Source organism: Cetorhinus maximus, chromosome 1 (assembly GCF_964194155.1).
Source record: "Cetorhinus maximus chromosome 1, sCetMax3.hap1.1, whole genome shotgun sequence".
Taxonomy (NCBI): Eukaryota; Metazoa; Chordata; class Chondrichthyes; order Lamniformes; family Cetorhinidae; genus Cetorhinus; species Cetorhinus maximus.
Genome location: NC_135879.1, coordinates 116,598,191 through 116,621,803, shown reverse-complemented (window position 1 = coordinate 116,621,803; position 23,613 = coordinate 116,598,191). Strand labels below are relative to the sequence as shown.

The 23,613-nt window shown below is 43.9% G+C and overlaps 1 protein-coding gene across 1 annotated transcript in view; it reads left to right on the top strand.

Moving 5' to 3' along the window:
- anapc4 (anaphase promoting complex subunit 4) overlaps positions 1 to 23,613 on the top strand; it is a 136,136-nt gene that overhangs the window by 97,682 nt on the left and 14,841 nt on the right. The window contains exons 19-26 of the mRNA XM_078545873.1: positions 1,776 to 1,832; positions 7,336 to 7,392; positions 8,429 to 8,522; positions 10,838 to 10,935; positions 11,033 to 11,094; positions 11,311 to 11,346; positions 11,483 to 11,584; positions 12,516 to 12,593. Coding sequence (XP_078401999.1) covers positions 1,776 to 1,832; positions 7,336 to 7,392; positions 8,429 to 8,522; positions 10,838 to 10,935; positions 11,033 to 11,094; positions 11,311 to 11,346; positions 11,483 to 11,584; positions 12,516 to 12,593 — 584 coding nt within the window. The remainder of the gene's footprint in view (positions 1 to 1,775; positions 1,833 to 7,335; positions 7,393 to 8,428; positions 8,523 to 10,837; positions 10,936 to 11,032; positions 11,095 to 11,310; positions 11,347 to 11,482; positions 11,585 to 12,515; positions 12,594 to 23,613) is intronic.

The following is a 23,613-nucleotide window of genomic DNA, read 5'->3' as shown; positions in this document are numbered from 1 at the left end:
TTTCGCCTAGTCTCCACTTCTAAACTGCAGGGGTAATCTTCCCCAGATATCCCCTGGGCATTTAACCTTCACCAGTATATGGGTATCAAGGGGGTGCATTGCATGGAAATCTTGCATTTCCCGCAATTTGGTCCAGAAATCTGGGTTGTTGTGCCGAGTTTTAAGTTTCAGCAGTTCATTAAGCAAAACCTGCTTCTCCCCCGGGCTGAATGGTACGTGCTTAACTTTCTCTGTAATTTTCTCAATCTCCTCATCCTCCTCCCATTCCCCAGCCCCCTTTCTCCCTTCGGATTTTAGTTCGCCTCTCCTGACTTTACTTTTCCTAACAGTTACAGCCATAGGGGCCATGGGGTACGGTGGGGCAGTCTCAGCTCCCTCATAAGTTTCTCCTTTGGAGCTCTCCTCCTCTTGATCAGTATCACTACTAGCTGCTGCCACTGCTCTGATCTGTCCTGGATCTGACTTTGTTTCTCTCTCTCTCTAATCGACTGGAATTTAGTATTAACCCGTCTGCACAACTGTAGGTACAGTGTGATAATAACCATCATCCCTTTCTTTTCCTTATCCTTTTTTTCGCTCTAACCACCACTGTTTTTGTTCTCCGGGGGTTCCCTGTGGATTCCGCCCCTCCTTCTGCATTTTTGTGATTAGTTTTGACTGCTGTTCCGCTATGAACCTCGTAATGGAGTCCGCAGTTCCCCAGTCGAGTTCCATAGCATTATTCTGTTTCCCTGACGGCACTCTGTTCTTATTTCCGTCTATCTCTGCGCGGTACGTTCGCATGGTCCTAACAACTTAGTTTCTTGCGGTATGTGCAGTTTCACTGGGGTCTGGCCTCCCTGTGGGGTTCGGCTAAGGTTATATTTCAAACCGTAACCCGCCAGCCTCCTATCTCTGGTAATGGTTCTGGCCATCCTGCGCGGCTTTGGCCCCACTAGCCCGCCTGCACGGCTCCGCCTCTTACCCCTGGCGCCTCCTATCTCCTGTCCTGAGTCCTCCTCCTGATTCTTTGATACTTGACCAGACTGTTCTCAGGTAGGCTTACCGCACTAACTACAGGTGGTAAATGAATATACTCACCCACTTTGCAGAGCCGTCCCGAGGATCCGATCCAAGTATCCTGCCAACTACGCCAAATTGTTGTGGTGTCTTTGATGAACAGACCACAGGAGACTCGGGTACAGGTTACGATCGTTTATTTGAGCAATTGCAAGGAGGGCACTATCTCAATGCAGCTTGAGACAGTACTCTGCTAAGCTACAAATGTTCACCATATTTATACATTATTGGTCACATACAAGAACATCCTCCAGATTCCGATCTCGTCAACATATAGGTTTACATTAAACAGACAGGTCTCTGGTACGAAGGTAACCCTACTTTCACCCAGGCAGAGACCTGCCTTCCTATCTAAGCTGGGACCATCTGTCCTTCCCCTATCTGTTGAAGAGCACACTTAATCTATGTTATTGCCATCCTCTGACTCCAGTCTAACTCCCAGGACCTTGCTGGTGATTGCAAACTCTAAGGGTGTATAAGGTTCATCTGGTTTAACTGTTTAATTGTTGATTTACTGATTTGCGCTGGCCTGCCTAAAGATTCTAATTTAAGTAATTCATTCCCTTATAATGAATTCTCCCTTTCCATAAATTCTCATTTACTTTCCTCCCCCTAACAGTGGCCAAGGCGGAACGATTGAGGCTTATTAAATCAAATGGAAACTCAGATGCTTATTATTTACATAGCCATTCATCTTAATTTTATTTTAAATACAGATGACACATAGAGATGTATCCTTTGTTGCTGACTTCCTGTCTGAGCACTTTAAAGAGGTAAGCTCTCAATTGTAATTATTCTGCATTCATTTAGATTTCACATATGACCAGGATTTACAATTATTAATTGGAGGAAAGAACAAAATGCCGAGGAATTCTGTTCCTTTAGGAAATTGATGGCTTTCCAGACCCGTGGTATAAAGTCATATTATTCTATAATGAATCCTTGCAATTCAGTGAAGAGTTTTTGGAACTTTATATACTTGGATAATTTATTGATTTTTTTTGCAGATTACTTCTAAGAACATAAGAAACGGCAGCAGGAACAGGACACATGACAACTTGTACCTGCACCACCATTTAATAAGATCATGATTCTCGACCTCAACTCCACTTTCTTACCTGGGCCAGAATTTTCCTGTTGGCGTGTGGGGGCAGACCCCACACGCCCGTGCATAAAATGACACGTGGTGACATCGGGCGAGCGTCCCGACATCACCGCGCGCCATCGCAATATTTCGTTGGGTGGGCACGTGTTGATCTCCGATGTGCGCCCACCATTAATTAACAAGCCACATAAGGCCCTTGAGGCACCAATCAACGGCGATTTTTCAGCACAACGGGCAGGCGGGTAGGGCACATTTGTATGAACCTTATTCACAGCCGAGATAAGAGGGCTCAGTGGGGTCGCAAGTGTGCTCTGTCAAATATTGGTTTTTCAAAGTTACTGATACTTACCCGTGTGATCTGCAATATTTCAAAACGCATACCAGCTGCTTGGACTGGGCTTTCAACCTTCAGGTCAGCACTCTGCAGTGAGGAATCTATTTTGGGCCTGCAGGTTTCAGGAAGCCCTCCCTTAGCCTGGGAATGGGAGCTGAACTTTCCACTGGAGGCACCTCCTCTGAGGAGGGAGGGAGGGGGAGGAGGCCAGGTGTGCATATTCAGCCTCCAGGGGAGCCACCTTTGGGAGGATAGGCACAGGCACAAGGGGTGCAGGGCCAAGAGATATTCCAAGGCAGAAGGGGCCCCAGAAGTCACCACTGTCCTGCTGCCAGGGTGTACAAGCGGCGAAGCAGCTACCTCAATATGTCTGAGGTGCCGTGCTGACAGAGGCTCCGTCTCTCAAGAGAGACAGTCAACTATATCTATCAGATGATTGGGCCTGAGATCTCCGCGAACTGTGCGGGTGGACACCCCATGCCAGTGGCTATGAAGGTCACAGCTACCCTCAACTTCTATGTCTCCGGCTCCTTCCAGAGGTCGGTGGGTGATCTTTGCAGTGTCCACACAACCAAAGAAACTTTAGGAAACAAAATGACAAAGGTGTTCAAAATTACACCAACTCATGAAGACCTCATTGTGGGCCTGCACAAATGCACCAGTGATAAACCCGTGGTGTGCCTAAGGTGCCTTATGTTTACGTTTTTGGGTGCTACACCTTGGTGCTGATCCCTCCCTGGGAGTGGCATCTGAGGCAGCCTGCTCACTTTGCTGTCCTGTTGGCCTCGATGACCTTGGTGGTCGTCTTCTGGCCCGTGGAGCCTCTGCTGGCCCTGCTTGGGAGGGAGCTGCCAGTTCCATAGCTGGCATCTCCCCAGTCGTCGCAGCCTCACCGGATGCAACAGTCACTGGGAGAGGGGCGGAGGAGCTGCTGCCCTCATCCAGAGTGCCCTGAGAGGAGCCCGCAGAGACGACAAGCAGCTGCTGCGCCAATGCAAGGTCGCTTCAGACCTCCCTGCTCACTGTGGATGTATGGATACCTAGCTGGGAAACTTGGTGCCCAGATCATCTCTCACATTGGCAATGACCATCTGAGATCAATGCCGATGTGAGGGCTTGCTGGTCCGAGCGCATCCCCAGGAAGCCCTGACGGGTCTCCTGGAGGAGGCGCTCCACGAGAGTCGCCACTCTCTCCATGGAGGACACATGGTGCTCGGCCATGAGGCTCACTGCTTCGGCGATAGTCTGCATAGTCTCCTCCACCACGAACACCAAGCCAAGCATAGCCTCATGTATCTCCCCCAGATGCTCCCGTACACTCGGCCACATTTCCTGCGTTTGCTGCGTCACGGGTGACTCCAGAGGCACTGACTGAGCATGTGTCTGGCCCCCTGTAGTCCTCCAACTGCTGGCACCATGGACATTCTCTGTCTCTGCTAACTCCTCCAGCGACTGTGAGGTGCCCTCACCACTGTGCCCCGGGACACTAGCCAATGTTCTAACTCCCACCAAGGTGCTAGTATCTGCCTGGCAGAGATGGTGTGACACTGGTGAAACTTCAGGGCCCTCTGCTGCTCCTCCTTCCAACCCTGCTCCGCTGATGCTGAAAGGAAGGACAAGGACATTGGATCAGTTGACGTGGAGACAATGTCATTGTGTATCCCTGTCCCCCGGATCATTATGCACTCATCTTTCCATAAGCAATGGTCAAGCCATGTTGCAAACTTCAATCACTGAACATTCAGCACTGCTTTGGCTGTTGGGAGAACAATAGTGGGCATACATACCTGCCCATGGCACCCCAGCCTCACCAACACCAGTGGACCTGGACGCATGGCGCCTCTCCAAATCTAGGGCTTCCTGCTCGAAGCGGCTGAGAATCGCTAACTGTGCTGGCCATCCACCAGTCCTCACCCGCTCAGCGGCATGATGTGCATTCTTCTCCTGAAAAAAGAGAGAAGAGCATTGATTAGTGCTACTTGTACCTAAGCTGTCTTCGTGGACGGCCCACCCCAACCAGAGTGGGACATTGCAGGGCTCCACTGTCTCCTCACCCTGCTGCTGCCGAACACTCTTACAAAGATGCTAGGCCTGTCGTCCCCCCCACCCCCTTGGCCAAATGCTGCCTATGTCACATTAGGCACCACACGGTCTAACCTTCCATATTAAGAAGGCGCAAGCACGTGGAGTGTAGAGGGCAGCAGATCGATCGTTGCCATACCACCTTGAAGCTCCCCTCCCAGCATGTCATCACCCTGACTTTGACACGTCCTGCAGTTCCAGCACTGCGCCTAGGTGCAGCTCCTCCAGGTTGCCCCCGAAACAGTCATGTAGGTCTCAGCATATCTCATGCTGCGGGGGCAGAACCCATCTCTTCACCACCCTCTCAAGATGACGTCAGCATCGGCAATATCTGCTGGACAACCCAGCGAAGGACACATGCCATCATTGATTCAGTGCAATCACTACACTCAAACTTGGGGGGAGGGGAGCACCAGGGGGCATAGCCTACCTCCTGGTTAAGTGACCAACGCCAACATGGTACTCACCCTTCCAGAGCGCAACAAGTCGTTGAAACGCTTGCGACACTGGATCCAGGTGCACTGCACCACGTCGCGGGAGCTCACCACCTCCGCCACCTCCTCCCAGGCATGTTTGGTCATGTGGGGGGGGGCCTCCTCTTACCATCCTGGAGTACGAGGACCTCCCGCCGTGCTGCCACCTCCCCGAGGAGGGCAGCAAGACAATCATCCAAAAAAGGAGGGGCACAGAGCCCCTCTGCCCTACTCTCCTGCCTGGCCTGCTCACCAGCAGCACTCTGGGGAGCCCTTCTGTTGGTCATGATTCACAGCCTTTGAAAGGCTGCAGCAACTTCTTAATACAGGCTGCCGGGTCGCCATTGGACCCAGCGGTCATTGCAATCCCACCAGCCCTCCTGTCGTCCCCGGGAGTCGTGATTCACGCTGGGCGGGCCTTAATTGGCCCGCCCACATAAAATGGCAGCGTGGACCCGATCACGGGTGGCGATGAGGTCTGCTCCTGCTCTGCCTGCCCGACAGGCAGAAAATTCTGCCCTTGATCCCCATATCCCTTGATTCCCTTAGAAACCAAAAATGTAATAATCTCGGTCTTAAATATGTATAACGACTGAGCAATTCTGAGAATTCCAAGCTTCACAACGCTCAATTTCTCCTTATTTCAGTCTGAAATTGCCAATCCCTTATCCTGAGACTTTGCTGCTTAGATTAGTCTCACCAGCAAGGAAAGCATCCTCTTAGCATCATCCTAATCAAGCCCTTTCAGAATCTTATATATTTCGGTGAGATCACCTCCTATTCTTCTAAATTCCAGAGATTAAATTCCCATTCTACTCAAACTCTCCACGTAGGAAGCCCTCTTATTCCAGGAATGAATCTACTGAATCTTTGTTGCACTCCCCCCAAGGCAAGTATATCCTGCCTTGGGTACAGAGACCAAAACTGCATGCTGTACTCTAGGTATGGTCTCACCAAAGCACTGTATAAGTGCAGCAAGACTTTCTTACTCCAACACTCTTTCAATGAAACTCTTTCGAGTTATCAACAGTCACAGATTGCAACTCTTTCGAGTACAATCACAGTTCTTGGTTTCCGGGAGTGGGACATGAACCCTCAACCCTCTGATTCAAAGGCGAGGGTGCTATGAACTGAGCCAATGAAGGCTAACTAACCATTTGCCTTCCTAATTGCTTGCTGTACCTGTACCTGATTACCATTTCATCCTTATCGGTCATTAGTCACTTTTGGCAATTTCAGTCCTAGGAAGAAGACTCTTTGATGAGCAAGTTGCAACCGTCTTGTAGGGTTTCTAAATCCCCCAATAAAACTATTCCCAATATGGCTTCTCAAATATAGAGCATATCCATTTCAGCAAAAAGTTGTCCTCATTATTTTTAGGTAGTTCATCCATGCTTTCAACCCAGAGCAGCATTCAAATAATCCATTTGTCTTTCTGTGTCATTCCCTGGCAGGGCAGAAGCCAGCAGGGAAACTTGGATTCATTCTGGTGATATTCCATTGGCCAATTTATTGAGGGTTTTTCTTAATATTGTCTGTAAGATAACTGGAGTAGCTTGCACACATTTAACAAACATTATTGTCTTGATTTGACAATTGAAGATAATGAAGCATCAAAGCAGTATGTCATTTTAAGCTGCCTATAACATTTAGTTCCACTGCTGATTCCTGTCCTTTGATCGTGACTGTATGTGAATACTGAAGAAACAACGTTCTGGATTAATTCTGGATAGGTTTGGTCACCTTTCATTTGAAAGATGTTCACCCTCTTAACCCAATAGTACCTTGATTTTTTTTTTGTTAGTGCAGGACTGTTTGGAGCTGTTATGTTTAGTTTGTGTATTACCTTGCTTGCACTGTCTCTTGACGCCCTGCAGCCAGAAAATGAAAGGTTCAGTTCAGAATGAGACACTGTGCACATTGGAGTAGTGAAAGATAATCTTACTAACAAGGCAACATGAACCTCCAAAAGGTCATTGATTTCTTTCCCTCTGAGTGAGCAAAATTTAATTATTATTACAGACTAAACAAGGAATGAGGAAGTTAAATAATCACCGATTATCTAAATAACCTGAACTGCAATTTTTGATAAATGATAGTGATTTTCTGTATACTTATGCTAAGTAATTGTATGTGCACCAAAAAGGGAATGTAACTTTCTTATGTTGGATAAAAGTACAATTTAGAATGCAATTTATACCACAATTATGCTGATAGATTATTCAGAAAATGTCACCCAATATGCTGATTTTCAACCAAGTTTTGTCTCTTGTTTTGTGAAGGCACCAGAGCTTTATGATCAAAAGGGTCAGTATTTTAATGTGGAGAGAGTTGGTCAGGTATGCCTTTTTTGTATCATTAAGCTTGGTCTGGCTTAATATTTCGTGATATTGATTTTCCAAAAACTCATGTTGAGTTTGAATAGTGTGTTTCAAGTATCCTCCTTCTATTTACAATTTGAGAATGATGTGCCGAATTTTTATAAATATTAACTCAAGTTTACAAGTCAATTGGAGGAAAAGGATGGTATTTCCCATAATTATTTTACAATGTATAGGATAACGTACATAGGGCAGAAATTTTCGCTTGGCAGGCGGGCGCGCGCCCAACCCACTCGAGTGTGAAATGACACGCGTTGACTCGGCCGAGCGCGCCGTCGTCAACACGCAGTTGCACGATATTTCGGTCGGCGGGCACGGACTGGAGCCGGCAGCATGCCCGCCGACAATTAAGAGGCCTGTTAAGGCCATTAAGTAACCAGTTAAATCACATTTTTCACTGCCCATCCAACCTAACGATTGGCGGGCAGGCAAAGAGGCCAAGTGTCCTGTGCAATTTTTTTGGAAACCTCAGGCATGGGTGGGATGAGTTTTCCAAAAGCAAATAAAAATAAAAACTTTAATTTTTTATTGACAACATGTCCCTGCTCATGTGACAGAGTCACATGAGGGGACATGTTTTATTATTTTCATTTTTTACATATCTCTTCATCTCTGAGGCACTCCACCCGCGCATTCACACTGCCCCTCTGCCTCCCCGCACAGGCAGCACTCAGCACTGCCACTCGCGTTTCACGTTGGGCGGGCCTTAATTGGCCCGCCAGCATGAAATCATGGTGCGGAGCCAATCGCAGGCATTCCCAACAGTCCCCACCAAGGGCAAAATTCTGCCCATAATGTAGTTGACTCCTGAAGAGATTATAGAAAACTTATATATTCTTGTAAGAATGTAATTGAAACGTGATAATTTTTGATTAAGCTTCAAAGAATAAATGTTTTTTGAATGTTTTATTTCATTCCTCTTCAGAAAGTCATGACTTTTCAATATTGAAATGGAAGTTGATTAATTTTGCTCAATTGTAATTTATTTTTGCAGTATTTAAAAGATGAGGATGATGACCTAGTAACTCCTCCAGAGACTGAGGGAAATCCTTGGTTTTCCTTCTTGCAGAACAGTGTCCATCTTAAAGGTACCAATAATATTGAGCACTTTCAATTCAAAGTTAGTGGATAAGGGGGACTAGGGTAAAGGACTTAAAATCTAGACCATACTGTTCCATGGATGGATGGTTTTCTCTGCTAGCAGTTTGAGTGGCCTCAAATAAGTTCCTAATAGTTTCCTTACTTGGCACAGATTGATAATTCTACCAAGGTGAATTCTAACTGGGAAATATCCTACTTCTGACTGAGGCACATTGTTGTGATCTTCCAATCGGGATCGGAGAGGGAGCCTCCGACGCTGACTGAGATTTAACCTGCTCACTGGCCATTTTACATTGGAGCTTTTGCACCTTCCGATGCCAGCTCCATCATGGGTACAGGGATAAATACGGTCAAGAGGCTAATTATCGAGTGTAATTCCAGCGTATCTACTCCCCTTTTTGTCATGAATTGAAGTCATGCCTCTTAAGGTCTGTCCTTCTGTTAATGACTTACATTGTGTAAAATTGCACAACCTCTCCTCACTAAGAGTGCTAACTCCCATCAACGCCTGACAACCTTCACCCCTCCCTTATTTCCAACCGTCTTCACCCCTCCCTCACCCCCGGCAGTCTTCACCCCTCCCTCACCCCTGACAGTCTTCACCCCTCCCTCACTCCTGACAGTCTTCATCCTTCCCTCATCCCCGACGGCCTTCACCTTCCCTCCCTCACCCCTGACGGCTTTCACCTTCCCTCCCTCATCCCCGACAGCCTTCACCTTCCCTCCCTCATCCCCGACGGCCTTCACCTTCTCTCCCTCCCTCCCCACCTGACGGCCTTCACCTTCCCTCCCTCCCCACCCGATGGCCGTCACCTTCCCTCCCTCCCCACCCGACGGCCTTCACCTTCCCTCCCTCCCCACCCGATGGCCTTCACCTTCCCTCCTTCCCTCCCAACCCGATGGCCTTCACCTTCCCTCCCTCCCTCCCCACCCGATGGCCTTCACCTTCCCTTCTTCCCTCCCAACCCGATGGCCTTCACCTTCCTTCCCTCCCTCCCCACCCGACGGCCGTCACCTTCCCTTCCTCCCCACCCGACGGCCTCCGCCCTCACCCCCAACAATGTTCAGCCCTCCCCTCTCACCCCATAAAAACACTCAATCCTGACCCCACACCCCCGACAAAGCTGACTCTTCTGACATCAACTCGACAGGGGCAAGTGAATCTGGTAGGTGAGTTGGGAGAGGGGGCGTGGGAAGGGCTGTGCAATGTTGTGGGGGAAGGAGAGGTCAACACTCTTGGCTGGGGGGAGGTGTTGAACATTGCTGGGGTGCGTGGTGCTGCGGGGGGAGTGAATATTGTTTGAGGAGGGTGTGCCAGGGGGGGGTGAACATTGCTGGGGTGGGAACAATGCCGGGACAGGATGGCGGCTGAACTTTGCCAGGAGGGGGTGAGCATTGCCCAGACAATGGGAGTGGGAGGGGGGAACATTGCCAGAAGGAAGGTGAACATTGCTGGGGATGCTGGATGCTTTGACACTCCAGCTGATTTACTTTTACACCTGCTAGGAAAAAGTCTAAAATAAATCTGTGTGAAAACTAGGGTAAGTATGGCAGAAACAGCCCATGTCTCTTGGTTTTGGCCAATCTTATACCACTATTGTTGGAATCATGGAGCAATCCGGGCAGGGTAAAGCCAGCAATTGGAACTTTAAACTTCTGGCTTAAGTACTGCAGCTGTGCGCAGGTTGGGACTTCCTCAGGATCCCAAGAGTATCAGCAATGTAAATTAAATCGGAGAACTATCCCCTTATTGGAAGATTTGGACGATTTTGTTTGTATTAAAGATTTGATCATTTCCTATTGCTCCCCCCCACTAACATCAAAATAATAAGTTATGTAAACTTTGCCCTTTTGATATGGGCTTTCTTCACTTTATTAACTCAGCATTGTTAAACTAACTTGCCCTAACTTTAGAACATAAGGTGCCTCTTCCAGCCCAAAATGAAAGACCGTTCCAGAATGAGAGGCACCCAGAAAAGTGAACTTTTGATTCCTCCCTCAGTGAGCTTGGCAAGAATTGGCTCACCAAGCTGCCAAATCACCTTGAATGAGAAACCTCCCACATTGGTATCAGGCTTCTGCAGAATAACTAGTATAAAAGTTTTCAACCTCTTTCTTTTCCTCTGATTCTCTTTTCAGATGCCTTGCATGCAAATTTTCAATATTTAATATAGTTCAGGGTTTAACTTCCAGTGCAGATAATTTTATTTATCCCCATAATTTAGGATTTTGCATCAAATTGTTAACTTATTTGTAGTACAGCGCCAGGATGATTGTGATTTTTTTTTAAATTTCTTTGCAGAAAGTCCCTTGCTTTTTCCATATTTTCCCAAGAAATCGCTACATTATGTTAAAAGGCTAGTGGAAGCACAGATTGATAGTTGCCTACAAAAGCCAGCTGTAAGTATTCCATCACGCAATCACCTTTGTTACAGTAAGAACACCACAAAATTAGTTTCATAATTTTCCGTTAATTTTTTTTTGGTTTCTTTCATAGGAAGTGATCGGAAATTCTGTACATCAAGTAGCCTACATGCCGCTGTACAAGCTGCATTCAACGTAATATTTTATTTTTATGTTTGCAACAAGAAAATTAGCAGAATTTTAAAATGTATTAAATAAAAAATAAACAAAAAATTGAAACAAAGCACTTACTGTATATTAATTTTGATTCTCGGCATAACTAGCTGCTATTTTACTGGAGTAGTTTCCGAATTTAGTTGCAATTAACTGCCGTATGTTTCCGTTAATATACTTGCTTCTGTTTAATTTCAGTGAGGGTATCGTGCCCAGATTTTCACTACCATCGTTGTAAGTTCTTTGGTATCTTTAATTGTTAGTGTTTACATTTATGGAATTGAGATAATCAATTTTCTTCTGTAATTTTCGTTTTTCCCCCCAATTTTATGGCAGCTAAACTGAAACCTGCTGTTCATTTTCTTAACAGTTGGAATGATAAGTCTTCAAATCTACAGTACGTAGTCTTTACAATGCATAGCATTGAATCTTCCAGAATCTACATTATGCGAAGACCCACTGATCTTTCAAGGTGAGAACTGGTGCAAAATGTGATATTTACAACTGTCGTGATTTTGCAAAACTCATGAATTATTTCTCTGATTCTGTGAAAATTGCGTGGCAGTCAGCTGAGGTCAGTTAACTCGTCAAAGACTAGGGATTAAATCTTGCTCCTTCCTGGTCTGAATGCTTAACTTACTCACCAAGCTGTTGGGGGAGCTATATACTTATTTTTGAAAATAACAATTCAGATGCTAAAATCTTGAACCAACGATAAAGAAAGCTGAGTAAGGTGCTTGGTGATTCAGTGGTTACCCCTGGGTAGGACCCAGTGAGATGAAACAGATTTCTCCTTTTTGGCTATTAGGGTCCTTAGTGAAATCTCAAACTGGTGTCCATGGCACTTAACTAGGCACAATTCCGCACAGTGAACAAAATTTATTGTACTAAAAATGTCCAAAGATGGCTATTGTAGAAATTAAAAACTTTTTATTGATACAATGGAAGATGCTCTTCCAAAGCTGAATTTAAGGCAAGTGTTTTCTTATTCTAAAAAGGGCTGTATTTTCTCGTGGTATACCTGGCCTGGCATTACTTAGTGCTAGCACTGATATCCAGAGGCAGAAAAGTATTATCACATCCTTTACTTTAGTGAGCATCCATTTAGTTTCACTAAAAAATAACTTTTGAAGATCTGAACATTTCATATCTATCTCAACAATTACAATAATGCAGTGCTTTATTGAAATTTTTGACTGGATTGGATTTCAGCTATAGTTTAATTTGAAAATTTCATAGTGAAAGAGATTTTTAATTGAAGAAATGTGAAGATCATATTGAATACTGATCTGAAATAGTTGTTTTTTTAATGAAATGTCTTAATACTTATCCAGGTGAAATTTTAACTTAGCTTATACTGTAGCTTAATTTTAAATATTTCTATTTGTGATGGTTTTATACAGGTGTATTTCTAACTGGCTGCTTGCTGTAGAGTTTGGAGATTTTTTGTGTAGCACCAGGAGTGACAATAACAAAGAAAGGTGAGGTTCCAATTATGTTATACTATGTTCAGCTTGTTCATGTTTTCTAGCATGAGCCCTTGAGGAACTTTGGCTCTAAATATTTAGTCTTGTAAAATCATTTAAAATTATTCTAATATATGATATACTGAAATGATTTAGCAAGTGAGGTATTGTGTACATAGACTTTGAATGGTACTGCAGAGCTGCATCAGTTTCTGTTTTGGTGTCATTTGCTGAGGATCTATGTTGCAAATTGAGATGGCTAATATAAAGTGGACAGGGGGATATCAAATGCTGGAAATCTGAAATAAATACCAAAAATGCTAGAAATATAAAGCAGGTCAATACGCATTTTAAAAGAGGAAAGGCAAGCTGTGATTTTTTCGGGTGTGTACATTTTATCAGAGCAAATCAAGTAGGGAGTACTGTGATATCTTTACAGGACAGAAAAGAGACTGCATGCAACACATGGAGCAAAATTTTTAGCTCGGCGAGCAGGCACACACATTGACATCGGGTGAGCATCCCGACGTCAATGCGCAGTCGCGCAATGTTTCGTTCGGCGGGTGCACACCAGAGTCGGCTGCATGCCCGCCGGCAGTTAAAGGGCCTGTTGAGGCCATTAAAGGATCAGTTGAATGGAATATTTTGCTGCCCATCCAACCTTACAGTTGGTGGGCAGGCGAAAAGGCCGTGGCCTCTGCACTTTTTAGGAAACCTCTTCCACAGGTGGGATGAGGTTTCCTAAAGCAAATAAAAATAAAATAAAAATTGAAAACTTATTGCCATGTCCCTGCTCATGTGACAGAGTCACATGAGCAGGGACATGTTTTATCACATTTATTTATTTATTTATTTTGAAAATGCTTCATCTCCCTGAGGCAGCTCTGTGCCTCGGAGATTATGAAGTGTACACTTGCACGCATGCGTGAATGTCGCACTCGCCCTGCTCGCCCTCCACCCACACAAGCAGCGTTGCCGCTCACGTTTCAAGCTGGGTGGGTCTTAAAGGCCCACCAGCGTGAAATCACCTTCCAGCCTCAATCGCGGTCGGCTTCCTGCCCGCCCAACAAGGGTGAGATTCTGCCATGAAGTTCAAAGTTTCCGACAAACTAGTTTATTCTAGGTTGACAAAATGTACATACATCCAAAATGGCCACAAGAGGGTGCTGTCACATTCAAAGAAAAAGTACACAATCTTCAAATTCCATACAACTTATAAACGCCTCTTGTTTTTCATTTATTTACAAACCTAACCTAACCACTGGTTTCCTATTCCTAAGAGGATACCCCCTTTCTTGACTCAAAGTTTCAGAACTTTGGAAGGACCTTGACCCTTGGCATGAATCTGAGAAGTTTTCTTCAACAAAGACTGATTTTGCTCTTGACCGTACAATGCAAATTTCACTTCATCAGTTATTTCTGTCTAACTGACTTGGATTTGAACTGGCTTCAGGCACCAGTTGTGTTGGAGTAACCATTGGTACTCTACTCGTAACTCAATTATCCAATTCGTTAGATTCATTTGATTCCGACCAACTTCCTTTTTCATTGTGAACCTCTGAAGGTAAAACATTATCCATGTGTACAAGCTTAACCTTTCCACTACATCATGACCAAATATGTTAGAGGACCCCATAATTTCACTGATAGCTACTTCAACCATTTATGTTGTTCTTTCACCTTAACCTTCTGATTCAACTTCAGTTTTCTTTCTCTCACATTATACCTATCATAACTCTGTTTCTGCCTAGATTGTTTTTCTTCTACTGACTGTACTAAGTGTGGCTTCAGCAATGAAAACCTCATTCTAGGCTGTGTTCTAAGAAACAATCAGCTGGTGTTGTGCCGTTGGTAATGTGAGGTGTATTATGGTAAATGATCAAAAAATTCGACCTCAACTTAACGAGACTTGATGTTTCTTCTAATTTGTATCTAACATTTGCCTTATAATAGCATGCTTAACAATTTGTATTGTGTGCTCTGCTGCTTCACTTGAAGCAGGATGATATGGTGGAACTCTAATGTGTTTTACCCCATTCATTTTCATGAATTTTACAAATACTTCTGATCAAAACAGACCCACTGTCAAAGACACAATTTCCTCTGGGAACCCATAAGCTGCAAATAAAATATGCGAAATACCTAGAGTTTTGCTAGCTGTCGTTCGATTCATTGGGAACCTCTCAACCCACTTCAAATGGCTATCTATCGCAATGAATAGCTGTTGCCCTTCAAATTCTGCAAAATCTATGTGCAGCCTCTGCTACACTCGAGTTGGCCATTTTCATGGTTGCAAAGGAACCAATGGCACCTTCTTTTATACTGCATCACGTGCTCCACGCTGTTTCACTGTGTCTTCTATGCCTTTATCTAACCCTGGCCACCAAAGATAGCTTCTCGCTAGCCTCTTTGTCAAGCTCATCCCTAAGTGTTGATCATGAAGACCACATAGTAACTCCATCTGTACTTTTCAGGAATTACAACTCTGGCTCCCCACATCTCAGAAACTTTATCAATGGACAACTCATTCTTACTGGGTTTAGAAATCAGGCCATTTTATATGTGTTTCTATGTTGGCCACCTATTTGTGATATAGTTGTATGCCCTTGCCAATACAGGGTCCCTCCGAGCTGTTCTACCAATGCCATCTGCTGTGACTGGCATCTCATCTATGTATGGAAAAAAAATCTTTCCTGTTGGGCTGTACCTTGGAGGGGTATGGTGATCTAGGCATCACAGCGGGATTACAATGATCTTTCAATCATCTGTATTTAACGTTGTACTGATAAACAGACAAAATCAAAGCCCTAGATAAAAGCAAAATGCTGCGGATGCTGGAAGTCTGAAACAAAAACAGAAAATGCTGGAAAAACCCAGCAGGTCTAACACCATCTGTGGAGAGAAAAACAGAGTAAACGTTTCGAGTCCATATGACTCTTCTTCTGAAGAGTTCTGTTAGACCCACTGAGTTTTTCCAGCATTTTCTGTTTTTGTTTAAAATCAAAGCCCGTCTCTGCATTCAAGCTTGAGTTAAAGCGGGCACTGGAGACTTTGGATTCAAAATAGCCATCAGTGGCTTATGATCAGTTTTGATCATGGAACTCTGACCATACTAGTACTTATGAAATCATCTTAGTCCAAAAATTAAAGACAAGGATTCAAGTTGTATCTGAGCATAATTCCACTCACTGGCACTGAAGGTGCGGGAGACAAATGCAATCGGTCTCTCCCCACCATTATACAACACATGAGAGATCACAGCACCTACTCCATATGGAGAGGCATCACATGCTAGCATAATCTTTTTAGACACATCGTGATGGCTAAGCATGTAACATCTACCAATTTACTTGTACACAGCTGGAATGCCTTGTCACACTCCCTTTTCCAATTCCACAGAGCACCCTTCCTCAAGAGTTCATTCAATAGGTGCAATAAGGTTTCCAAATTTGGTATGAGTTGACTGTAATAATTCACTAAGCCCAAAAGAGATCCGAGCTCAGAGATATTCTGAGGCTGTGGCACATTTATTGATTGAACCTTACTCTTGGAAGGATGTAGCCCATCTTTGTCTACCCTATGATTCAAATACTCTACAGAGTTTTGAAACATTTCACATTTGTGTACCTTCACCTAAACTCCAAATGTTAGAGCACCTTATTCAGCCTATCATCATGGGTGTGCCTGTTTGGAGCTGCAATAAGTATGTCATCCAAACTACTCCCTGAATTCCCTGCTAAATTTGGTTCATTATCCCTTGAAAAATTCCAGGGGCTGAAGAAACACCCAGTGGCACCCTATGGAACTGAAATAGACCCATGTGTGTATTAATAGTCAAATGTGACTTAGACTCATCATCTAACTTATGTTGCAGTTAGGTATTTGTGAGATCTAATTTTGAAAACATCTGGCCTCCTGACAACATTGTAAACAGATACTCCAAGTTTGGCACATTCCAGTACCTGATTTACAGTTACCTTTATGACCTTCCTATATCCTTACATACCACCTGACTTTGGTACTATCAGTATGGGAGTAGCCCAATTACTCTGTTCTACTTCAGAGATAATGGGCAGAATTTTCCAGCCCTGGCCGCCAGCGGGATATTTAGGTCCCACCAAAGTAAATTGACTTTTGGCTGGCTCACTGCCAGAAAATCCTGCCCCATGTTCTCAGTCTCAAGTCTTTTCCTTTCTTGCTCTACTTTTTCTTTTCGAGCATATGGCACTGGACAAGCCCTGCTGTAAACTGGTCTTGGGTTCCTCTGGACCCGTATGTTGGCCTTATACCCTTGAATCAGTTTTCTCTTTTCACTCAACACCTGTGGGTACTAGACGACCACATCATCTTGTGTTGTAAATTTCACTTCTACATTAAAAGGCTCGTTCCAATTTAACTTAAGTCCTGTTAACCGAACAAAGCTGGTTTTTCATCTTTCACCACAATGATGGACAATTTTGCATATTGCTCCTTATATGTTACTGGAATGGACACACTTCCCATCATGGAAATATTCTTTTCTCCATAACTTTGTAATTCTATGCATGATTTCTCCATTTGAAGTTGACCCAACTTTTCACAGTATAGTAACTCAGGAATCAAGCTGACTGCATCCATGTCAACCTCCATGTTCACTGTAGCTCCATCCAACGCTACCTGGACTATGTGCCCTGTGAATTTTCACTAATCACCCTTGATTTCAGATTTTATGGGTCTTAACCGACCCCTCATCAACCTGGTGCTGTTCGACACCTTATGCAAAAGAGAAAACTGATGTTTCTTGCATTAAGCTTTTTCTCTGTTTACATTCTTTTGATGTACCTTGGGTAGGATGCCCCTTCTTGCAGCTGTGGCATTCTGCCTTCACAAATGGATAATTCTGTGCTCAATTTTGGCCTAAGCATAGAACTTTGTCGTACCTCTGCTACTACTAACTGCTATTATCAGGGCCTTCTGCTTATTCAGCTGCAGCTTATTTACTTCAGCAGATGACTGGCAATTGTTAACTCTGACTTCTCTCGAGTCACATTCCGTCATGTTCATGGACAATGTTGTTTCTCTCTTGAAATTCTCCAAATTTACAACGGATGGGCAGCTTTTTCAAAGCCTTGATTAAGTCTCCAATGTCCTCACTGGGCAACTAATTCCTTGTTTCAAACTGATAACTTTCTGCAATCTCCAATAGCTTGGGACTGCAGTGGTGTTCAAGCTTATACAAAATGTCCAACAGCAGCATGTCTTTTGGCTTTACTGGGTGAGCAAATTCTTGAATGTTTCATACACTCCTGGGTATGCTTCCCTCAAAAAGGCTACCCTTTTCCTTTTCCCCACTGCCTGACTGACAGCTACATTATCGGGAACATCGAGGGTATTATTAGCAGTGAAATACACCTGTAGCCAGTCCAAATACGGTCACAACTATACTCTCCTATAGCTTCCCGACCGCTCCCAAGGCCTGCCCGCCGAGCCCACCCAACGACCAGAAAATCCTGGCCATGTTGTTTGAAGTAAGAATAATGCATTGTTGAAAGGAGGTCAAATATTTATATGCTGCATGTGGCCATATAAGCAGTTTACTTATCTGACCAAAGTACCTACAAGTTATTCAGTGTTGCACCAGTGTTGCTTTTAGCATTGTGTGTTCTGTACCTATTAAATACATTAAAGAACTCAGTCCATAAACACAGCACAATGCAAGTGCATTGAGAAAATACCATGAAATATTTTTAGTTTGTTTTATCAACTCATAATGACTTGCATATAATACATTTAGGTTTCTCAGTTTTAAAAAAATGCAGGTAGCCTGGCAATTTAATTGCAAAAATGGTGTAGTTTTATTTACTCTGATGTTAAACCAAAGTAAAAACTGCATATCTTTCGATACCACTATTTGTTGGGAAGTACATGGCAAACGTCAAATAATTAACTTAGTTTATTGAAGAAAAATTCATCGTCTTCCCACAAGTGAACTGAATGGGCACTTAGATATGAATGCAAATACAGTGTTGTTGCAATTGTACATAAAAGTTTGTTAATTTCCCTTCAAAAAAGGCATCTTTGTTTTTTGCATTGTTTTGTTGTGCATAAAATCAAATCTCATAAAATGTTAATGTCTCTATCAAATGAACCAATATGAACACATGATTTTAATCTATTCATTTCAACTTTAGAGAACCTGGATAAGCATAACACTTCTTTGAAAATCAGTTAGGTGTATCACAATATGATGGAACTGAATTTCTAAGGCCATTGTAATCTTGCGCTTAATCTTGCACTTTAAATACATTCATGGGACGTGGACGTCACTGGCTCGGCCAGCATTTATTGCCCATCCCTATTTGCTCTTGTTCAGAGAGCACATGTAGGCCAGACCAGGTGAGATTTCCTCCCAGTGAATCATTAGCGAACCAATCAACAAGTTTCAGTAGACATTTAATTCCAGATTTTTATTTAATTCAAATTCCACTATCTGCCATGGTGGGATTTGAACCCCGGTCTTTGGATTACCAGTCCAGTGACAATACCACTATGCTACCGCCTTCCTCAGCATCAACACAAAGGAACTGCTGGCAGCTTTTTATTGATGGACATTTCAAATCTAACCAAAGTATGCAGTCATGCACAAGTCTTAATATGGTGGTTTCAATATGATACTGGAATTTAAAGTTCTCATCCAGTACAAATAGTACCTTTTCTGTTACATTGTGCCTGTTTACATATTTTATAAGTGTGTGGTTTTAGAATTTACAGGAGTAAAAAAGTCTACTTTATAATACAAAACCAAACTAGCATTTAAAGATATTTTCAAATCTTAGTCATGTTTTTTTCATAAAGTTCTAACCATCCTTTAAATTGAAATCAAATCTGAATAAATATAATCTGCCTGTCTGAATTATCAGGTGTAATTGTTATTGTTTTAAGATGATCTTGTGTTGCTATATAGGTTTGATACTAAATCCATAACAACATGCAGTCATACAGGGAATGACAAGCTAGTGAAAATAACTATCATCAGCCCAGATTTTTTAATTAGTTTTTAATTGCCTTTGAATAAGTTTACTTTTAATCCATCTAAAACCAGCTTGTGCAGATCATAATTGCTCTTCCCATAAATTTTAAATCTGTCTTCAAATATTTTCTTTTGTTTGATCTCAGCCCAGGCTATTTTTCTATTTATTCTTGTACGTCGTCCTTTAGTTTTTTTTTCTGTTTTTCTCTTCATCTTTGCTTTTCACCTTTTACCTAATTATTTTTTAGTTTATTATTGATATATTTATTTCTCTTTAAGCTTTTCTCCAATTCTGCTTTTAGTATGTTTGACTATCCAAGTCAATGAAAATTTGCTAACCCTCTTGGTTTAGGCTGTGATTTGTCCTTGTCCTAGGTAATTTCCAAAATTTCTGAAGCTTATTTCAGTGGGTTGTAATCTCCGACTACTGTCAGAAAGCGCTGGCCCGCAGGAATTACAAGAAATAAATACCTACTTACCTGGTCTTGAAAATTATGTTGACACTTCCGTTCGCCAGAGCTGATTGAGGCCTGCATCGAAATACTCCTTGCAGGCCCCAGCAAAGTCTATCTCTAGCATGTTCAAGGAAGCCATGGCCCCATTTTTTTAACAGCACTAGCTGTCGTAAAGCAGGTAAGTTTAAAGGGCCAGGGAAATTGACAGACCAGGGGGTAGGTAAGTGGATAGGGTTTGGGGGGTGGGGGGTGGGGCGTGGTTCTGGGTGTTCATGTGGGAGCTGTCAGAGTTCTAGGGGGGATTGGGGGTGTCGGAGTTCAGGGGGTGGAGGGTGTCGGAGGTGGGGGGGGTAGGGAGGTGGAGGGTGTCTGGGAGGGGGCGGGGGAGGTGGGGGGTGGGGGTGTTGGATGTTGGGGGGGGGTGTTGGAGATCAGGAGGGTGGGGGGGTATCGAGGGTAGAGGTATCAGGGTGATCAGTAGGGGCACCAGAGGTGTGGGGGGAGTCCTATGGAGTCGGCCTGGGTCTTTACAATAGTTACTCAGAAGTTAGAAGAGGTTTTAATTCTTTTAACTTTTTCTGGGAACCATTGGTATAACCCCGGCACAACCATCCAAAGTTTGCAATTTAAACCACGCTTTCAGATGGTTCCCAGTGCAGCGCAATTGTCTAGAGGAAGTTTACACTTCTGGGCAATTGCCATGCAAACCCTTACCTGGGAAATCCCCAGAGGGATTTCCCCAGCGCATCTTTCGGGTACTCCCCCAAATCCAACACTGGGGAGCACGGAAGTTACAGGCCATTATGTCAACACAGACACATGCTGCCAATGCTTCTTTTAGCACTGTCAGACTTGACTCAGTGGCAGCACTTTTGTCTCTGGATCAGAACAGTGTGGGTTCAAGCCGCATTCCAGACACTTGAGGATATAAGCTAGGCTGACATTTCATTACAATACTCCTGCACTGTTCCTGATGCTGTCTTTTGTTGTAAAGTTGTTTGGTGTCTCACTAAGAGGTCTGGAGGCTTGTATGTTTGAACATTAACTGTTTATTGGTAACCCATAACTATATACATCTCCAAGGTACAGTGCTGCATGGATGCTGTCTCCATGCTGGTTCCTTCCAGACTGTACTATACACAGTCTAACTTCATGTGATTCTTTACATCATACCGTGGGTGGTACTGTTTCCCCAGTCCCACATTAACCCTTGCTGTCCCGAACACCCTTCTACTATACCTTTCAGAGGAGATGTTAAATTATGGCGGCTACTCCTACCTGCTCAGGTGAATGTAAAAGATTTTGTGGCTCAATTTGGGAAAAGTCAAGGGAGGTCTGCTGGTTACCTGGCCAAAATTTCTGTCAAACAACATCATTTAAAAAAAAATTAACTGGTTATCTGTCTCATTGCTGCTTGAGGGAATTTACTGTCTGAAAACTGACTGTCACATTGCCTACACTACAACAGTGACTACACTTGTATACTAAAGTATTTAATTGGTTCTGGGGCTTTGGGGCATCCAGAGGATGTGAAAGGTCTTATGCAAGTTCTTTTTTTAACACAGTGGCAGACACATTATCTGACCTCATAACCATCTGCTGTGTTGTTATGGGTCTACCTTTTACATTAAATACCAACACAAAATTCACTTTAAAACAATCTATAGCCATATTAAAAAATGGCTATTAAATGAAATTAAAAGTTTAGGATTTTGCATGACTCAAGTCTTGTCAGATGACACCTTACTTGGCAACATGTTAACACCAGTATTCTGTTGGACATAACAGAAAATGTTGGAAATACTCTCTCTACAGATACTGCCTGACATGTATATATCTGTAGAGATCTGTATCAGAACAGGGAAAAGTTAAAAATGTAGGTTTGGAGCAAGGGGTAGGTGGGGAAGGAAGGCCTGAGATAGGGTGAAAAACAGGAGAGATTGAATGACAGAAGAGTTAGTCTTCCAGAGCCAAGGGGAATGGTGATGGGGCAAGAAAAAAAAACCTAAAGATGTATCTAGAGTACGTGTACTGCTGACTGAAAGCAAAGATGAGAAAAACCAAAACAAGCAAAGAAACGGAAGCAAAATGAGGCAGAGATTATGGTCTGAAATTGTTGAACTCCACACTTTTTGTTGCATTCATTCATGGGGTGTGGACTTCGCTGGCTAGGCCAGCATTTATTGCCCATCCCTAGTTGCCCTTGAGAAGGTGGTGGTGAGCGACCTTCTTGAACCGCTGCAGTCCATGTGGTGTCGAAAGGGAGTTCCAGGATTTTGACCCAGCAACAGTGAAGGAACGGCGATATATTTCCAAGTCAGAATGGTGAGTGACTTGGAGGGGAACTTCCAGGTGGTGTTGTTCCCATCTGTCTGCTGCCTTTGTCCTTCTAGATGGTAGTGGTCTTGAGCTTGAAAGGTGCTGTCTAAGGAGCCTTGTGAATTTCTGCAGTGCTTCTTGTAGATGGTGCATGCTGCTGCTACTGTACATTGGTGGTAGAGGGAGCAAATGTTTGTGGATGTGGTGCCACTCAAGCAGGCTTCTTTGTCCTGGACAGTGCCAAGTTATTTGAGTGTTGTGGGAGCTGCACTCATCCAGGCAAGTGAGGAGTATTTCATCAGACTCCTGAATTGTCCCTTGCAGATGGTGTACAAGACATACCAGGGCAATTTTCCACATAGCCGGGAAGATGCCAGTATTGTAGCTGTACTGGAACAGCTTGGTTAGGGTCGCAAGTTCTGGAGCACAAGCCTTCAGTATTATTGCTGGAATATTGTCAGGGCCCATAGCCTTTGCAGTATCTAGTGCCTTCAGCCGTTTCTTGATATCACGAGGAGTGAATCAAATTGGCTGAAGACTGGCATCTGTGATGCTGGGGACCTCCGGAGGAGGCCAAGATGGATCATCCATTCAGCACTTCTGGCTGAAGATTGTGGTAAATGCTTCAGCCTTATTTTTTGCACTGACATGCTGGGCTACCCTATCAATGAGGATGGGGATATTTGTGGAGCCTCCTCCTCCAGTGTTTAATTGTCCACCATCATTCACGACTGGATGTGGCAGGACTGCAGAGCTTAGATCTGATCTGTTGGTTGTGGGATCGCTTAGCTCTTTATCACTTGCTGCTTGTGCTGTTTGGCACGCAAGTAGTCCTGTTTTATAGCTTCACCAGGTTGACACCTCATTTTTAGGTATGCCTGGTGCTACTCCTGGCATGCCCTCCTGCACTCTTCATTGAACCAGGGTTGATTCCCTGGCTTGATAGTAATGGTAGAGTGGGGGATATGCCAGGCCATGAGGTTACAGATTGTGGTTGAGTACAATTCTTCTGCTGCTGATGACCCACAGCACCCCATGGATGCCCAGTCTTGAGTTGCTAGATCTGTTCGAAATCTATCCCGTTTAGTACGGTGGTAGTGCCACACAACACGATGGAGGGTATCCTCAATGCGAAGGCTGGACTTCATCTCCACAACGACTATGCGGTGGTCATTCCTACTGATCTGTCATGGACAGATGCATCTGCCTCGGGCAGGTTGGTGATGATGAGGTCAAGTATGTTTTTCCCTCT